Genomic DNA, 17,602 nt, shown 5'->3' on the forward strand with positions numbered 1-17,602 from the left:
GCTATATATTAGATTTAAACTAATACCTAAAGTATCAAAAACTTTTATACATCTTATACTAATATATACATATAAAAAGATAAGCTAACTAAGCTAATGGGCTCATACCCCACTTATAAAGGTTGCAATCCTTTTCTTTTTAATATTTAAATTTAATAAAATTATTTTTATAATTATACTAATTATAAGAAGTTTAATCTCAATCTCCGCTTATTCTTGGTTTTCTATATGATTAGGGTTAGAAATTAACCTTCTTACAGTTATTCCCTTATTTTTAAAAAAATCTAATAAATACCCCTCAGAATCAATAATAAAATATTTCTTTATCCAAGCTTTAGCCTCCACTTTAATTCTTTACAGAATCTTAATATCTTTTAACTTAAATTCTACTTTTATCAGTAAATTTTCAATTGTATTAAACTCAGCACTCCTAATAAAAATAGGAGCAGCACCCTTCCATTTTTGATTTCCAGAAATTATTGAAGGTTTAAACTGAAATAATACTCTAATTATTTTAACTTGACAAAAATTAGCCCCAATAATTATATTATCCTATAGGATGATAAATCCTACTTTCATCTGTTTTTCTATTATCTTTTCTTCTATTATTAGTGGAATCCAAGGATTAAATCAAATCAGATTACGAAAAATTATAGCTTATTCCTCCATCAATCATAATGGATGAATAATCTCAAATTTATTAGTTTCTTCAGATATATGATTATTCTATTTTATAATTTATACATTTATTTCAATAAACCTAATCTATGCTTTTAAACTATTTAAAATTAATATAATCCAACAACTAATAAATATTCTTAACTATAATAAATTAGTAAAAATTAGAATCCTTTTAAATTTCCTCTCACTAGGTGGTCTTCCGCCTTTTATTGGATTCCTTCCTAAATGATTAACTATTTATTTTATAACAGAAAAAACTTTCCTTTTTTTAACTAATATTCTTATTATCTGTACATTAATTGTACTCTATTTTTACTTACGCCTAATTTTATCAACTCTAACTTTTAAAATTAAAGAAAGTTTAATTTTCTCTTTTAAAAAAATAAATATTATTTTTCTATTTATTAACTCTATTAACTTTACAGGACTAATTTTAACCTCAATTTTTCCAATCTAACCAAGGATTTAAGTTAAAAAAACTATTGACCTTCAAAGTCAAAATTAAGATTATTCTTAAGCCTTAAAATTATAGTATTAGTAATACACCTTTAAATTTGCAATTTAAAATCCTTATAATAGACTATATAATTTGATAAAAGAATTAAACATTCGTTAATAAATTTACAATTTATCGCTTAATCTCAGCCATTTTACCGAATAAATGATTATTCTCTACTAACCACAAAGATATCGGAACATTATACTTTATTTTTGGAACATGATCAGGAATAGTAGGTACATCCTTAAGTTTGCTAATTCGGGCAGAACTAGGAAATCCTGGATCACTAATTGGAAATGACCAAATTTATAATACTATTGTCACAGCACATGCATTCATTATAATTTTCTTTATAGTAATACCAATTATAATTGGAGGATTTGGAAACTGATTAATCCCATTAATATTAGGAGCCCCAGATATAGCATTCCCCCGTTTAAATAATATAAGATTTTGATTACTTCCACCCTCCTTAACTCTTTTACTAATAAGAAGATTTATTGAAAAGGGAGCAGGAACAGGATGAACCGTCTACCCCCCGCTCTCATCCAATATTGCCCATGAAGGAGCTTCTGTTGATCTGGCCATTTTCAGTTTACATATAGCAGGAATTTCATCTATTCTAGGAGCTATTAATTTTATTACAACAGCCTATAATATACGACCCTCAGGAATATTATCTGAACGAATAACCCTATTTATTTGAGCAGTAAGAATCACTGCTATTCTCCTCCTCTTTAGATTACCTGTATTAGCAGGAGCAATCACTATACTTCTTACTGATCGAAATATTAATACTTCCTTTTTTGATCCTGCCGGAGGAGGAGACCCAATTCTCTATCAACATTTATTTTGATTTTTTGGTCACCCAGAAGTTTATATTTTAATTCTTCCAGGATTTGGAATAATCTCCCACATTATTAGATATGAAAGAGGAAAAAAAGAAACTTTCGGAGTTTTAGGTATAATCTATGCAATAATTGCAATTGGCTTATTAGGATTCGTAGTATGAGCTCACCATATATTTACAGTAGGAATAGATGTAGACACCCGAGCATATTTTACATCAGCTACTATAATTATTGCTGTTCCAACTGGAATTAAAATCTTTAGATGATTAGCAACCTTTCATGGAGCACGAATTACATACTCACCCACGTCTCTATGATCCTTAGGGTTTATTTTCCTCTTTACAATTGGAGGATTAACCGGAGTAGTTTTAGCTAATTCATCAATTGATATTATCTTACATGATACATATTATGTTGTAGCTCATTTTCATTATGTTCTTTCAATAGGAGCTGTTTTTGCAATTATTGCAGGATTTATTCACTGATTTCCTCTATTTACTGGCCTAACTTTAAATAAAAAATTTTTAAAAACCCAATTTTTTATTATATTTATAGGAGTAAATTTAACTTTTTTTCCTCAACATTTTCTAGGCCTTAGAGGAATACCACGACGATACTCAGATTATCCTGACGCCTATACAGTTTGAAATATAATTTCTTCAATTGGTAGAATAATCTCATTAACAAGAATTATTTACTTTATTTTTATTATTTGAGAAGCTTTTTCAGTTCAACGAAATTCTCTTTCTAATAATAATCTTGCCTCTAATCTCGAATGAATACAGTTTTTACCTCCAGCCGAACATAACTTTTTAGAACTTCCTTATGTAACAAATTAACCTCTAATATGGCAGAATAGTGCATTGGTCTTAAACTCCAAATATAAAGTTTAATCTTTTTTTAGAAATTTCAACATGAAAAACTCTTTTTCTTCAAGATAGAGCCTCACCTTTAATAGAACATCTTACATTATTTCATGACCATACTATTTTAATCTTAATTTTAATTACAATTTTAGTTAGACAAATACTATTAAGAATATTATTAAATAAACTCTCACACCGATTTTTACTTGAAGGTCAATTAATTGAAACTATTTGAACTATTCTACCTGCTATTATTCTTATTTTAATTGCCTTACCCTCACTTCGATTATTATACATTCTAGACGAAATTAATAACCCTTCTATTACTATTAAAATTATCGGACATCAATGATATTGATCATATGAATATTCTGATTATAAAAATATTGAATTTGATTCCTATATAATTCCTACCAAAGAACTTAACTCTTTTAATTTTCGTCTCCTAGAAGTAGATAATCGAACTCCTTTTCCTTATAAAACTCAAATTCGACTCTTAGTTACGTCTGCAGATGTAATTCATTCTTGGACAGTACCAAGTATAGGAATTAAAATTGATAGAACCCCAGGACGCTTAAATCAAGCCAATTTAATTGCTAATCGTTCAAGAATCTTTTTTGGCCAATGTTCTGAAATTTGCGGAGCAAACCATAGATTTATACCTATCATTTTAGAAAGAATTAAACCCAATTTATTTTTAAACTGAATTATTTCCAAAACTTAATCATTAGATGGCCGAATGCAAGCTTTGGTCTTTTAAACCAATTAATAGTAATCTAGCAATTACTTCTAATGAAAAATTTAGTTAAACTATAACGTTAGCTTGTCAAGCTAAAATTATTAATTAATTAATAATTTTTAATTCCTCAAATAGCACCAATAAATTGATCCTTACTTTTTATTTATTTTATTATAATTTTCATATACTCAATTATCTTAAATTATTTTAGAATTATCTATATCAAACCTCCTCAAAAAATTTATAACAAAATACCCCTATTAAATTGAAAATGATAGCTAACCTATTTTCTTCCTTTGACCCATCAACTAATTTTAACTCAACTTTAAACTGAATAAGAACATTACTTATTTTCCTCTTCATTCCCCCTACTTATTGATTAATTCCATCTCGATGAAACTTTATCTGAATTTTAATCATTAATACTTTACATAAAGAATTCAAAGTTCTCTTAAAAGAAAATTCCTCTAAAGGAAGATCTCTAATTTTTACTTCTCTTTTCAGATTAATTTTATTCAATAATTTTCTAGGTCTTTTTCCGTATATCTTTACTGCAACTAGCCACCTAACTTTAACTTTAACCCTTAGTTTACCATTATGATTAAGCTTTATAATTTATAATATAATTTTTAATTTTATAAATATATTAGCCCATCTTGCCCCCCAAGGAGCTCCTCAAATTCTTCTACCATTTTTAGTAATTATTGAAACTATCAGAAATATTATTCGACCGAGAACATTAGCTATTCGATTATCAGCAAATATAATTGCTGGCCATTTATTAATTACTTTATTAAGAAATTCAGGTTCAATAATTAATATCCCTATTTTAAGAATTTTAATTTTAGCTCAAATCTTACTTCTAATTTTAGAAACTGCTGTATCAATTATTCAAGCCTATGTATTTTCAATTTTAATGACTTTATACTCAAGAGAAAATTAAATGTTAAATAATAAAAAAAATCACCCCTTCCACCTAGTAGATTATAGCCCATGACCTTTAATAAGTTCATTAGGATTATTTACCACAATAATAGGTTTAATTAAATGATTCCACTTACATGAAAAAAACTTACTATTATTTAGATTAATTATTAATAGTTTAATTATATATCAATGATGACGAGATATTATTCGAGAGGGAACCTTCCAAGGATTACATACTTTAAAAGTAACTATAGGTCTTCGTTGAGGAATAATTTTATTCATTACATCAGAAGTATTTTTTTTTCTTGGATTTTTTTGAAGATTCTTTCATGCTAGATTATCCCCAAGAATTGAAATTGGTTTAGAATGACCTCCTAAGGGAATTTTTACCTTTAATCCCCTAGAAATTCCACTATTAAATACCTTAATTCTTATTTCATCAGGTTTAACTATTTCATGATCACACCATGCAATTATAGAAAATAATTATACCCAATCCTTTCAAAGCCTTTTAATTACTGTAATTTTAGGTTTATATTTTTCCTTTCTTCAAAGATATGAATATTACCAAGCCCCATTCTCTATTAGAGATAGAATTTATGGATCAACCTTTTATATAACTACTGGCTTACATGGACTTCACGTATTAATCGGAACAAGCTTTTTATTAATCTGTTTAATCCGACTTTACTTCAATCATTTTTCAACCTCCCACCACTTCGGATTTGAGGCAGCCGCCTGATATTGACACTTTGTAGATGTAGTATGACTATTCCTTTATCTTTCTATTTACTGATGAGGAAGATAATTTAACCTAATTTATATAATATAAAAATTATAATTGACTTCCAATCAAAAAATCTAGTTTCTAGTATAAATAATAAAACTAATCATAATAAATTCTTCTATAATCTTCATAATCCTAACAATTATAATCTTAATATTAAACTTAATTTCTAAAAAAACATCAACTGACCGTGAAAAATCAAGCCCATTTGAATGTGGATTTGACCCTAAATCATCCTCACGACTACCATTTTCTCTTCATTTCTTTTTAATTGCTATTATTTTCTTAATTTTTGATGTTGAATTAACTATTCTACTTCCTATAATTACTTCAGTAAAATCCTCTAATATAATTATATTTTCAATCTTCAATTGTTTCTTTATTTTAATTTTAATCTTTGGATTAATCCATGAATGAAAAGAAGGAGCATTAAAATGAATTAACTAGGATAATAGTTAAAAATAACGTTTAATTTGCATTTAAAAAGTACTGATTAAAACAGTTTATCTTTATTGAGAAGTAATTTTTACATTTAGTTTCGACCTAAAAATTTGACTGATATCAGTCCTCAATTTAATTGAAACCAAAAAGAGGTATATCACTGTTAATGATAAAAATGAGTAATTTCTCCAATTAATGAAATAAGTAATTCAAGAAAAAGCTTCTAACTTTTATCTTAAGCAGTGAAACTCTGTTTTTATTTCTTATTTATATAGTTTAAAAAAAACTTTACATTTTCACTGTAAATTTAGAGACTCTCTCTTATAAATTACTTAAAAATAATTCTATTTCCTTAGTATTTTCACTACTAAACTCTAATATAAGCTATTTAAGTATCAACAAAAAAAAAAAAAAAAAATCAAACAACTGAGATTAAACAATAAATTTTTAAATGATTTTTAGAAAGTAATTGAAAAAACTTTCTACTATAGGTAAAGCTCTCTAATAATTTCTGACTACCATAATACTCAAGCCATCCTTGATCAAAAGAAGTATATAATTTCTTTCCTACAGATAAAGGATAAAGATTTATTGATAAAGAAATAAGAGGTAAATTCCATATATTAGAATTAAATCTCCTTAAATTGTAATTTTTTAATGATAAAAGTTCATACCTTAACCCAAATTTTGAAGTCTCACATCCAATTCAAATCCCAAAAAAAATTAACCATAAAATTAAGATTTTCATCTTAAAGGGTAAATAAATAAATATAGGAATTGGAAAAATTAATCATCTTAAAATTGTCCCTCTAAAAATAACTAGAGAAATTAAAATTCCTATTCTTTTTAATATTACTTCTCTTTTATCGCCAATTGAATTCAATCTAATAAAATTAAAATCCATGAAAAAAGTATATATTAATAACCGAAATCTATAGCATACTGTTAAACCTATAGATAAGTAGAAAATAATATATACATATATATTCATATTTAATATAGAAAAGCTTTCAATAATTAAATCTTTCGAATAAAATCCTGATAAAAAGGGAAGACCACATAAAGATAAATTACAAATATTAAAATAAACTCTGGTAAGAGGTATTAACTTGGAAACTCCCCCTATAAATCGAATATCTTGACAATTATTAAAATTATGAATAATTCTCCCAGCACATATAAATAATAATGCTTTAAATAAAGCATGAATTAACAAATGAAAAAAAGCTAAATCATATCTACCTAATGCCAAAGTTCTAATCATTATTCCTAATTGACTTAAAGTAGAAAGAGCAATAATTTTCTTTAAATCAAATTCAAAATTAGCCCCTAATCCAGATATAAATATAGTTAACAATGAGAAAATTAAAATAACTTTTATTGTATTTTCTGAAAAACCTGTAGAAAACCGAATTAATAAGTAAACTCCAGCAGTAACCAAAGTAGAAGAGTGAACTAAAGAAGAAACAGGTGTTGGAGCTGCTATTGCAGCTGGAAGCCAAGAAGAAAATGGGATTTGTGCCCTCTTTGTAAAAGCTGCGATTATAATAAAAATTAGTGTTAAACCCATATTCTCTTTTAAATTATAAAACTCTAAGAATCTACTAAAGTTTCAACTTCCATATTCTAAAAATAAAGAAATAGATATCAATAAGGCTACATCCCCAATTCGATTAGTTAAAGCAGTTAATAAACCTGCATTGAATGATTTAAAATTTTGATAATAAATAACTAAAATATAAGAAATTAGCCCTAATCCGTCTCAACCTAATAAAATAGAAACTAAATTGGGAGATAAAATTATTATTATTATAGAAATCACAAATAAAATAATTAAATAAATAAAACGACTAATATACATTTCATCTTTTATATATTCACTTCTGTAAAAAATTACTATTGATGAAATAAATAAGACAAATCTTATGAATAAAGTAGATATTCAGTCAATAAAGATTAAAAAATTTACTGTAAAATTTCTCAAATTTAATAAATAAAACTCAATAATAAGTCTTTTCTCAGAAATAATCAAGAAAAGACTAATCAAAAACAAATTAAATGATAAAAACCTAAAAAAAGAAAAATAAATCTTACAAGTTTTATTTAAAATTACTTAAAATAAAATTTTATATCTTTAATTCCACAAATTAATATTTTAATTTAAACTATTTAAGTAAATTCATACTCTAAAAATTTCACCCTTAAAAATTAAAAAGTTTAGGGGAATTCAATGAAGAACTAGTAATAAAAACTCACGATTTGAAATATAAGTAAATGAATAAATTCCAGAACTAAATAAACCATGCTGAGTATAAGAATATAAAAATAAAGAATAGCAGGCACTAAAAAAAGAAAAAAGAGCTAATATAATTATTGTTAACTTTCTATAAATAATTAATCTATTAATTAAAAGGACTTCCCCCAACAAATTTAATGAAGGAGGAGCGGCTATATTTCTAATACAAAATAAAAACCATCATATAGATAATGTTGGCATAAAATTCATTAAACCCTTATTTAAATACAAACTTCGTCTATTTAAACGTTCATAAGAAATATTAGCTAAACAAAAAAGACCAGATGAACATAACCCATGTCCTAATATTAAAACTAATCTACCCCACATGCCCATTAAATTTAAAGTTAATAAACCCCTTAATACTAAGCCTATATGAGAAACAGAAGAATAAGCAATTAATAATTTAATATCTCTTTGTTGAAGACAAATTAAAGATATATAAACTCTACCAATTAAAGAAATAGTAATAAAAATAAAATTAATCTTTAAACCTATGTTTAAAAATATTTTTATTACTCGAAATAAACCATATCCCCCTAACTTTAATATCACACCTGCTAAAATTATTGAACCTGAAATAGGAGCCTCAACATGGGCTTTGGGTAGCCATAAATGAATTAAATATATAGGTATTTTAACAAAAAAAACTATATTAATACATAAATAAAATAAAAAATTATCTAAATTTAGTGATAAAAAATAAAAATCCAATCTATTGACACTTTTAAAAATAAAAAAAATTCCTACTATTATTGGTAAAGAAGCTAATAAAGTATAAAATAAAAGATATTTTCCTGCCCTAATTCGCTCTGGTTGATACCCTCAACCAATAATAAGAAAAAATGTAGGAATTAGACTAATCTCAAAAAATAAATAAAAAATAAAAAAATTCAATGAAGAAAATACTATAAATAGACTAAATATTAAAAATAAAATATTAAATATAAATAATTCATAATAATCTTTTTTCTTAAAAATTTTTGCTCTTGCTAATAATATTAATGAGCAAATTCAAAATCTTAATATTACTATAGAATAAGATAATAAATCCAATCCAAAATTATACGATAAAAACCTATAATCCTTCCTAATATTAAATATAAAAATAAATAAAAATCTTAAATAAAATAAAAATAAACTTAAATATCAGTACCTGAAAAAACATAAAGGAGTTAAAAATACTATTATAAATAAAAATTTTATCATAAAGAAGAAAAAGATAGTACATAATCATTCCCATGATTACGAATTATAAAAACTAAAATAGATAATCCCAATACTCTTTCACAAACTCTTATTGTTAAAAAAATTATACAAAAAAAGTAATCAAAATTAATCATTAAATTATAAAAAATTAATAAAAATAATGATACCACAATATATTCTAAACTTAATAATATTAAAAGTAAATGTTTTCGCTCAATAATAAAAGTAAATAAACCTGAAAGATAGAGAAATCTACCAAAAAAAATATTTAACATTAAAGTTTTAATAATTTAAATAAAATATTGATCTTGTAAATCAAAAATAAGAGCATTCTTTTAAAACTTCAGAAAAGAGAAATTCTCCCTACTTTAATTTCCAAAATTAAAATTTTAATATAAACTATTTTCTGATATATTAATAAAAATTTTTATAATAAGATGTATTTGAAGATTTATATTTATTTTTCTCTCTCATCCTTTATCAATAGGATTAATGATTTTCCTTCAAACCTTATGCATTTCTTTTATAACAGGATTTATATACAAAAATTTTTGATTTTCATATATTTTATTCTTGATTATAATTGGAGGTATACTAGTTTTATTTATTTACATAACAAGAATTGCATCAAATGAAAAATTTAAAATTTCAAACTTCTTATTACTTTTATTCATTATAATGATCTTAATCTTAATATTACCAATTAATGAATTCATATCTAATATCTTAAATAAAAATTATAGAACCTTTATCCAATTTAACTTCAGAACAATAAATTTTATAAATAAATACCTTACTTACCCAAATATTTTATTAATAAGATTATTAGTAATCTATCTACTAATTACTTTAATTATAGTAACTAAAATCTCTAATTTTAAACTTGGCCCATTCCGTCAAAAATTTTAATGTTAAAATTTATTAAAAAAAACCCTTTAATAAAAATTTTAATTTCTACTTTTATTAACCTCCCAACTCCATCAAATATCTCAACATTATGAAATTTTGGTAGCTTATTAGGATTATGTTTAATAATCCAAATTATTACAGGAATTTTTTTAGCAATACACTACTGTCCCAGAACTACCTTAGCATTCAATAGAATTATCCATATTTGTCGAGATGTAAATTTTGGATGATTAATTCGAACACTACATGCTAATGGGGCTTCATTTTTTTTTATTTGTTTATATATTCATATTGGTCGAGGAATTTATTATAGATCCTATAATTTAAAAGAAACTTGATTAACCGGAGTAACTATTTTCTTTTTCACTATAGCTACTGCCTTTCTAGGATATGTATTACCTTGAGGGCAAATATCATTCTGAGGTGCTACCGTAATTACTAATCTTCTTTCTGCTATTCCCTACTTAGGAAATTCTATTGTACAATGAATCTGAGGGGGCTTCGCAGTAGAAAATGCTACTCTAAACCGATTCTTTACATTTCATTTCCTTTTACCTTTTATTATTACTGCCTTAGTAATAATTCATTTATTTTTCCTTCATCAAACTGGTTCAAACAATCCCTTAGGATTGAATAGAAATATTGATAAAGTTCCTTTTTATCCTTATTTTATCTTAAAAGATTTAGTTGGATTCCTTATTATAATAATAGCTTTAACTTTACTATCTTTAACAAACCCCTATCTTTTAAGTGACCCAGATAATTTTATTCCTGCTAATCCTCTAGTTACCCCCGCTCATATTCAACCTGAATGATATTTTCTTTTTGCTTATGCTATTCTTCGCTCAATCCCTAATAAATTAGGGGGCGTATTAGCCCTAATTCTTAGAATTAGTATCTTATACATTATACCTTTTATTAATAAAAAAAAATTCTTAAGAACAAGATTTTATCCAATAAATAAATATTTATTTTGAAGATTCTTTACTACCATCATCCTCTTAACTTGAATTGGAGCTCGACCTGTTGAAGACCCTTTTATTTTTACAGGACAAATACTAACTATTATATACTTCATCTATTACATTATAAACCCATTAACTCATAAAATTTGAGATAAAATTATTTTTTTTCATTAATTAATGAACTTGAATAAGTGTATACCTTGAAAGTATAAAAAAGAAATATCTTAACTTTCTATTAATTTATTTTGGTACTAAATTAATTTCACTAAATAAAAAAATTATTAATAATTAAAATATTTAATACTAACCCTAGCCTAAATAAAAAAAAATTCAAAGATACAATTAAATAACTTTTTCAAGCTAAATTTATTAATTTATCATATCGATATCGAGGTAAAGTCCCACGAACTCAAACTCAAAAAAACCTTAAATACCTTAATTTTAAAAAAAAAGTTAAATTATTTAAATTTCCTCCTATAAATATAAACCTTCTAAGTATTCTTATAAATAAAATATTCGAATATTCAGCTAAAAAAATTATTGCAAAACCCCCACTTCTGTACTCAACATTAAATCCTGATACTAATTCAGATTCACCTTCAGCAAAATCAAATGGAGTACGATTAGTTTCTGCTAAACATGTTACTATTCATATAATTACTAAAGGAAAATCCAAGAAAAAAAATCAAACAAATTCTTGATACTTTAATATATCAAAAATATCAAATCTATAAATTAAAAATAAAAATCTTATTAAAATCAAAACTAACCTAACTTCGTAAGAAATAGTTTGAGCTACTGAACGTAATCTCCCTAATAGAGCATAATTTGAATTAGAAGATCAACCAGCTATCATTATCCCGTAAACCCCTAATCTTGATACACTTAAAAAAAAAAGAAAAGAATAATTAAAACTAAAATTAAAAGAATAAAAAGGTATAGAAACCCATAATAATAATGAAAAAAATAGTCTTATAATTGGAGATATATAATATAAATTAATATTAGAATATATTGGAAAAATTTGCTCCTTAGAAAATAATTTAATTGCATCTCTAAAAGGCTGTAATAATCCAATAAAACCCAATTTATTAGGGCCTTTTCGAATCTGAATATATCTTAAAACTTTCCGCTCTATTAAAGTCAGAAATCCAACCCCAACTAAAACACAAATTACTAATACTAAAAATATCAACAACCTTAAAAGATAATCTTTAAATATCAAGTATTATTTGTAAATAAATTACATAAAAAGATTCTAAATCTAACGCACTATTCTGCCAAAATAATATTAATTTTATTCATATAAAAATTTTAAATTAAATAAAAGGTCCTTTCGTACTAAGATATTTACTTTTTCTAAAGATAGAAACCAACCTGGCTCACGCCGGTTTAAACTCAGATCATGTAAAATTTTAAAGGTCGAACAGACCTAATTTTTTTAGCTTCTACACCAAAAATTTATTTTAATCCAACATCGAGGTCGCAATCTTTTTTTTCGATTTGAACTCTCAAAAAAAATAACGCTGTTATCCCTAAGGTAATTTTATCTTTTAATCTTAAAGTAAGGATCAAAAACTCATAAATTAATGTAATATAAATAAAAAAAGTTTAACAAATTTTTCAATCACCCCAATTAAATAAATTAAATATAAATTATTTTAAATCCTAAAAATTCCTTATAATAAATTTATAAAACTCTATAGGGTCTTCTCGTCTTTTAGAAAAATTTAAGCTTTTTTACTTAAAAATAAAATTCAATTAAATTTAAATAGAGACAGTCATTTTTTCATGCAACCTTTCATTCCAGCTTTCAATTAAAAAACTAATGATTATGCTACCTTTGTACGGTCAAAATACCGCAGCCATTTAAATTTTATCATTGGGCAGGTTAGACTTTAAATTATAATCAAAAAGACATGTTTTTAATAAACAGGTGAAAAATATTTTGCCGAGTTCCTTTATTTAACCTTTCAATATTTAATAATTTAAACTCTTAATTTTACTAATTTTATCATTATTACTACTTTTTAATTATTAAAAAGAAAATTTTAATAAAAAACTTAAAATTTAAATACAAATTATATTTTTATATTAATTAGTTATAAAACACTATTTAAAAATAAAAACTTCTAATCCTATTTATTAATAAAATTAAATAAATTTTTAAAATTTTATTTTAAAGCTCATCCCCTAAAATATTTACTTATTCAAACATAAACTTAAAAATTAAAACTTATATTTAAAATAAACTAAATTAAATTTATTTCTTAAAAAACTAGATATATTTAAGATCGAATAGCATTTCACTTCAATAATTATATTACTAATATTTATTCCACAATAAAAATTATATAATTATAGCTCTCTTAAATTCGAGAAAATAAATATCCATTAACTTTATTTAATAAACCCTGATACACAAGGTACAAAAAATTAACTCTTCTTATAAAATTTTGATTAAATTTCTTTCACAATACTAATAAACTATAATTATATTAAATTTATTCTTCACAAATAATTAAACTTTAATTTACTCATATTAATTTAAATTAAACTAAATATTCTAATAATTACTTCAAAATCAAATTATATTGTTTAACACAATAAACTTTTTAATGTAACTAAAATGCTTTTTAAAGCTTTAACTTGCCATTCCAGGTACACTTTCCAGTACACCTACTATGTTACGACTTATTCCACTTTAGAGTGAAAGTGACGGGCGATATGTACATACTCTAGAGCCTAAATCATCTTAATAAACTAATTAATATTACCCTCAAATCCAATTTACTATTATTTTTAAAATAACAGCTCAATAAATAAAATTAAAGTAACCCATCTCTCCTTACCTATAAACTACATCTTGACCTGAACTACTTTTACAAATAAAATCTTAAATATTAAAATTCTTTCAAAAAATTCTAAAACGGCGATATATAAACTAATTAAAATAAGTACATTAAATCGTGGTATATCAATTATAGGACAGGTTCCTCTGAATGGACTAAAGAACCGCCAAATCTATTTATTTTCAAGAACATAACTACTACTAATAAAGCATTCTAATTTTAACACTCAAAATAATAGGGTATCTAATCCTAGTCTAAAATTTGAATTTCTTAATTTTAAAAACTAATCACAGATTTATATTAATTTAAAAATTCTACTTAATAAATCAAACTTTAAATCTAAATTAATAATATTAATTAAAACCAATAAAATTTTAGTTGCATTATCTGTTTAACCGCGATTGCTGGCACAAATTTGACCAATACTAAATTTAATTACTAAATCTTAGTTTCCTAAATTTTTAATCTTATTTATTGCTAGATAAAATAATTAACTTATTTAAAATTAATTTTTTTTAATACTTAAATTAGCATATAATATAATCAATTACTAAAATTTCAAACCTAAATAAAATTTTTTACCAAAAAAACTAGATTATAAAAATAACATGTTTAGTATAAGGAGAAATTAATACATAAAGAAATTAATATATAAAATCCTAAATTTTAAAAAATCTCCTATACACAACACCAATCTATTTATAATTTAAGACCAACTTACCTGTAATTTTCTTTACAAACTTTAAAATTTATAATTTTAGACTAATTACTTAAATTTTCACACAATATTAAAATATTTCAAAAATATATTTGAAAGTTTTCACATCCTTATTCTGCTAATTTACTTAATACTAAAATTTTAAAAATATAGAAAAATTTAAAACTTTAATTTAAAATTATATTTCCAATTTTAACTTAGAGAAAAAAGAGCTGAAATTTGACTATTTTATAATTCCCATGAAAAAAAGCGGTTTCCTCCCTATCAAAAACAGAAATATTTCATTGATACATTTATTAATAAATATACCATTGAACCTTTAATAAGTAATTACCTTATTTAAATAGGATTTTCCCATTATCCCAATTAAATATGATTAAAATTACAAATTCTGCTTACTTTTTTTTATCTAAAAATACCACTCACCCAATGATATTAAAGACCTTTCTTAACTAACCGTTAACAACCCAAAAAATCTCCCCAAATCAATTATTCGCCGCCTAAAAATTGATTGATTGAGTTTTTCAAGTAAACTCATTTTTGACCCCCCAAAATTATGAAAATTTTTAACAAAATCACCCTATTTTGTACAAAATTTTCAAAATTCCTGAAAAATAGTCATAAACTACATAAAATTCCCCAAATAAAAATTTTTATTCATTAATTTTACCCAAAAATTAACTACTAATAAAAATATCATATAAATTTCCAAACCCCTAAAATTTATAAATTTTGAAGAAATTTAAATTATCTTAATTTTACCTAGTAACATTACTTTAGAAATTTCATAGAATAATAAAAAAATAGAGAAAAAATCTAGTATCTTAAAAACCCCATCTAATAAATTTACTAAAAACACTAAAATTAAGATTAAATTACTAAAAAAATCTCATGAAAAATTAAAATTTTAACTATCTAAAACCCAACATTAAATCTTAAAAAGGAAATTTCATACAAAAAATATTTCACCCTAAAATATCTTTATATGAAAAAACTAAAGAAAAATATCTTAAATTTTTAAAATTTAGCTGAAAAATCAGTAGAAAATTTTTGTCTATTTTTCAGGAATATAGAAAAATTTTGAAATTTAAAATTTGATTGTATGAAAACTTCAAAGAAATTTTCTCTAAACGGGAAATTACTAACAATAATTAAAAAGTTTCACTTCCTAAAACCTCTCGAATTCTTTAAATTTTAAGCACTGTTTAAAAACTCCCATGAAAGTAAAATTTTAAAAATCGACCCAAAATTTTTAAAATTATTTGAAAAATCCCAATCAATCAATTTTAAATTTGATTGAAATTTTCTGCTTTAAATTTGATTAAATTTAGACCTTTTTTAAAAATTTACCCTGAAAAACTTAAAGAAAAAGTAAAAATTCACCAAATTTACTCAAAACAATAGCTGAAAAAATTAAAATAAAGCAAAAATTTTTATAAACCCCCCAAAAACAATAGCAGAAAATTTCAATCAAATTTTTTGAAACCCCAAAAATTTAGGGATTTCTGACTTATATGAAAACCCCCAAACCCCTGAAAAATCACTTTTTCAAAATTTCCAAAAAAATGAAAAAAAAAATCAGGGAATTTTCGGCGCCTCAAAAATTTTCTACTGATTTTTCAAATAGTTTTTTTTACCCCCTAAAATTTCCGGATTTTTCAGAAATTTTGACATTTTTTTTCAAAAATTTTCAATTTTTTCAAAAATTTTGTCATTTTTTAGTCTCTAAGGGTTTTTCATACAAACTCTTAAAGCCAAAATTTCATACAATGCACTTTTTTTACTTTTTTTTTATCAAAAAAAACCTAATTATTAAATAACATTCTTACTGTATAAGTCAAATAAAGATTAAATTTTTCAGGTATTTATTAGACTTTTAATATTAAAATTTAAATTTTTACCTTAAAATTTAAAAGCTTTAATCAAATTTTAAATCTTAATTTTAATTTTTCATGGGATTATTAATAGAATAAATTTTTTTTTTTTTTTTTTTCAATATTGTCTCCTTCTATATAAAAATTTAACATATTTATAATTTACATATAATTTTATATATATATATTTATATAACTATTAGTATACATAAACTATTTATTATAAAAGAATATATAATGGTTTATAGATATATTAAATGTTTATATATATATATTTAATATATTATATATATATGTAACGACAGTATAAATCAATTACTATTTATTAATTTATAACTAATTAAAAATTAATACCCGTATCCCCATTTTTAAAGATTTTCCCTATTTTTTTTTTTCTCTGGATCCATCAAAAATACTTAAAGTATACTGCATAGAATTATATTCATATAAAACACTTATAGTTAATAATGATAGTGTTAAAATTATAGTTAAATTAAATACTTTTATAAATTATAGACTATTATTATTAAGAAATCTATAGTTTAAATATATTAATTAAATTTTTTGTTAAATATATTCCTTTAATTTTTATTAAGGTGCACGTATACCCCAGTCAGAATCGATCCCTAATGAAACAACTACATGGGAATTTTCAGCTAGAACATTAAAATTACCCCCTAAAACCACCCTCAGAACCGGTGAAAAAAAAATCAAAAAAAATCACCAATTTTCAAAAAAATCGTGATTTTTGGGGGGTGTTGTATGTTATACAAACACTTAAAAATTTTTAAGATAAAAAAGACCCCCTCACCATTAGGGTGCCTGAAAAAAGGATTATTTCGATAAAATAAACCATGCAATTTAGTCTTGCCCCTAATCTCATTATACTAAAATTTCTCAAATTCTTCTAATTTTAGCCCATTAATTCCAACATTCTAAAAGTTTTTTCTTCCTTAATAATCCCATGAAAAGCTTTCAATATCTGTAT

The 17,602-nt window shown here is 23.6% G+C and overlaps 13 protein-coding genes and 24 non-coding genes across 37 annotated transcripts, besides 2 other annotated features; 23 read left to right on the forward strand and 14 right to left on the reverse strand. All coding sequences in view use genetic code 5, as the record gives it.

Annotated features, from left to right (window-relative positions):
- BFS52_gt01 lies at positions 1–67 on the reverse strand. Its single transcript has one exon. It is a non-coding gene; the product is annotated as a tRNA-Gln (tRNA).
- Positions 68–73: 6 nt separating this feature from the next.
- BFS52_gt02 lies at positions 74–142 on the forward strand. Its single transcript has one exon. It is a non-coding gene; the product is annotated as a tRNA-Met (tRNA).
- Positions 143–1,138, forward strand: ND2 (NADH dehydrogenase subunit 2). Its single transcript has one exon. The coding sequence runs from the start codon at positions 143–145 to the stop codon at positions 1,136–1,138; it is 996 nt and encodes a 331-aa protein (YP_009271141.1).
- Positions 1,139–1,140: 2 nt separating this feature from the next.
- On the forward strand, positions 1,141–1,204 carry BFS52_gt03. Its single transcript has one exon. It is a non-coding gene; the product is annotated as a tRNA-Trp (tRNA).
- A 1-nt stretch (position 1,205) lies between these two features.
- Positions 1,206–1,272, reverse strand: BFS52_gt04. Its single transcript has one exon. It is a non-coding gene; the product is annotated as a tRNA-Cys (tRNA).
- On the reverse strand, positions 1,272–1,336 carry BFS52_gt05. The gene has a single exon. It is a non-coding gene; the product is annotated as a tRNA-Tyr (tRNA).
- COX1 (cytochrome c oxidase subunit I) lies at positions 1,308–2,870 on the forward strand. Its single transcript has one exon. It carries the CDS (start codon positions 1,308–1,310, stop codon positions 2,868–2,870), a length of 1,563 nt encoding a protein of 520 aa, YP_009271142.1.
- A 2-nt stretch (positions 2,871–2,872) lies between these two features.
- Positions 2,873–2,937, forward strand: BFS52_gt06. The gene has a single exon. It is a non-coding gene; the product is annotated as a tRNA-Leu (tRNA).
- COX2 (cytochrome c oxidase subunit II) lies at positions 2,938–3,621 on the forward strand. The gene has a single exon. It carries the CDS (start codon positions 2,938–2,940, stop codon positions 3,619–3,621), a length of 684 nt encoding a protein of 227 aa, YP_009271143.1.
- Position 3,622: 1 nt separating this feature from the next.
- Positions 3,623–3,693, forward strand: BFS52_gt07. Its single transcript has one exon. It is a non-coding gene; the product is annotated as a tRNA-Lys (tRNA).
- On the forward strand, positions 3,693–3,758 carry BFS52_gt08. The gene has a single exon. It is a non-coding gene; the product is annotated as a tRNA-Asp (tRNA).
- Positions 3,759–3,914, forward strand: ATP8 (ATP synthase F0 subunit 8). Its single transcript has one exon. The coding sequence runs from the start codon at positions 3,759–3,761 to the stop codon at positions 3,912–3,914; it is 156 nt and encodes a 51-aa protein (YP_009271144.1).
- ATP6 (ATP synthase F0 subunit 6) lies at positions 3,908–4,579 on the forward strand. The gene has a single exon. The coding sequence runs from the start codon at positions 3,908–3,910 to the stop codon at positions 4,577–4,579; it is 672 nt and encodes a 223-aa protein (YP_009271145.1).
- COX3 (cytochrome c oxidase subunit III) lies at positions 4,580–5,371 on the forward strand. Its single transcript has one exon. The coding sequence runs from the start codon at positions 4,580–4,582 to the stop codon at positions 5,369–5,371; it is 792 nt and encodes a 263-aa protein (YP_009271146.1).
- A 9-nt stretch (positions 5,372–5,380) lies between these two features.
- Positions 5,381–5,443, forward strand: BFS52_gt09. Its single transcript has one exon. It is a non-coding gene; the product is annotated as a tRNA-Gly (tRNA).
- Positions 5,441–5,797, forward strand: ND3 (NADH dehydrogenase subunit 3). Its single transcript has one exon. The coding sequence runs from the start codon at positions 5,441–5,443 to the stop codon at positions 5,795–5,797; it is 357 nt and encodes a 118-aa protein (YP_009271147.1).
- BFS52_gt10 lies at positions 5,796–5,861 on the forward strand. Its single transcript has one exon. It is a non-coding gene; the product is annotated as a tRNA-Ala (tRNA).
- BFS52_gt11 lies at positions 5,861–5,925 on the forward strand. Its single transcript has one exon. It is a non-coding gene; the product is annotated as a tRNA-Arg (tRNA).
- BFS52_gt12 lies at positions 5,924–5,988 on the forward strand. Its single transcript has one exon. It is a non-coding gene; the product is annotated as a tRNA-Asn (tRNA).
- Positions 5,989–6,055, forward strand: BFS52_gt13. Its single transcript has one exon. It is a non-coding gene; the product is annotated as a tRNA-Ser (tRNA).
- Position 6,056: 1 nt separating this feature from the next.
- BFS52_gt14 lies at positions 6,057–6,121 on the forward strand. The gene has a single exon. It is a non-coding gene; the product is annotated as a tRNA-Glu (tRNA).
- Positions 6,121–6,185, reverse strand: BFS52_gt15. The gene has a single exon. It is a non-coding gene; the product is annotated as a tRNA-Phe (tRNA).
- ND5 (NADH dehydrogenase subunit 5) lies at positions 6,180–7,901 on the reverse strand. Its single transcript has one exon. The coding sequence runs from the start codon at positions 7,899–7,901 to the stop codon at positions 6,180–6,182; it is 1,722 nt and encodes a 573-aa protein (YP_009271148.1).
- Positions 7,902–7,966, reverse strand: BFS52_gt16. The gene has a single exon. It is a non-coding gene; the product is annotated as a tRNA-His (tRNA).
- On the reverse strand, positions 7,967–9,296 carry ND4 (NADH dehydrogenase subunit 4). Its single transcript has one exon. A coding segment is annotated over exon 1 (1,330 nt).
- On the reverse strand, positions 9,290–9,571 carry ND4L (NADH dehydrogenase subunit 4L). The gene has a single exon. The coding sequence runs from the start codon at positions 9,569–9,571 to the stop codon at positions 9,290–9,292; it is 282 nt and encodes a 93-aa protein (YP_009271150.1).
- A 4-nt stretch (positions 9,572–9,575) lies between these two features.
- BFS52_gt17 lies at positions 9,576–9,639 on the forward strand. Its single transcript has one exon. It is a non-coding gene; the product is annotated as a tRNA-Thr (tRNA).
- Positions 9,640–9,705, reverse strand: BFS52_gt18. The gene has a single exon. It is a non-coding gene; the product is annotated as a tRNA-Pro (tRNA).
- Positions 9,706–9,707: 2 nt separating this feature from the next.
- ND6 (NADH dehydrogenase subunit 6) lies at positions 9,708–10,205 on the forward strand. The gene has a single exon. It carries the CDS (start codon positions 9,708–9,710, stop codon positions 10,203–10,205), a length of 498 nt encoding a protein of 165 aa, YP_009271151.1.
- On the forward strand, positions 10,205–11,344 carry CYTB (cytochrome b). The gene has a single exon. The coding sequence runs from the start codon at positions 10,205–10,207 to the stop codon at positions 11,342–11,344; it is 1,140 nt and encodes a 379-aa protein (YP_009271152.1).
- On the forward strand, positions 11,343–11,412 carry BFS52_gt19. The gene has a single exon. It is a non-coding gene; the product is annotated as a tRNA-Ser (tRNA).
- A 23-nt stretch (positions 11,413–11,435) lies between these two features.
- On the reverse strand, positions 11,436–12,395 carry ND1 (NADH dehydrogenase subunit 1). The gene has a single exon. It carries the CDS (start codon positions 12,393–12,395, stop codon positions 11,436–11,438), a length of 960 nt encoding a protein of 319 aa, YP_009271153.1.
- Position 12,396: 1 nt separating this feature from the next.
- On the reverse strand, positions 12,397–12,460 carry BFS52_gt20. Its single transcript has one exon. It is a non-coding gene; the product is annotated as a tRNA-Leu (tRNA).
- Positions 12,461–12,463: 3 nt separating this feature from the next.
- On the reverse strand, positions 12,464–13,754 carry BFS52_gr02. Its single transcript has one exon. It is a non-coding gene; the product is annotated as a 16S ribosomal RNA (ribosomal RNA).
- BFS52_gt21 lies at positions 13,755–13,822 on the reverse strand. Its single transcript has one exon. It is a non-coding gene; the product is annotated as a tRNA-Val (tRNA).
- On the reverse strand, positions 13,823–14,608 carry BFS52_gr01. The gene has a single exon. It is a non-coding gene; the product is annotated as a 12S ribosomal RNA (ribosomal RNA).
- Positions 14,609–17,426: a sequence feature (putative control region).
- Positions 17,427–17,493, forward strand: BFS52_gt22. Its single transcript has one exon. It is a non-coding gene; the product is annotated as a tRNA-Ile (tRNA).
- Positions 17,494–17,602: a sequence feature (non coding; semi long intergenic spacer).

Source organism: Sitophilus oryzae, mitochondrion, assembly GCF_002938485.1.
Source record: "Sitophilus oryzae mitochondrion, complete genome".
In the NCBI taxonomy this organism is placed as follows: Eukaryota; Metazoa; Arthropoda; class Insecta; order Coleoptera; family Curculionidae; genus Sitophilus; species Sitophilus oryzae.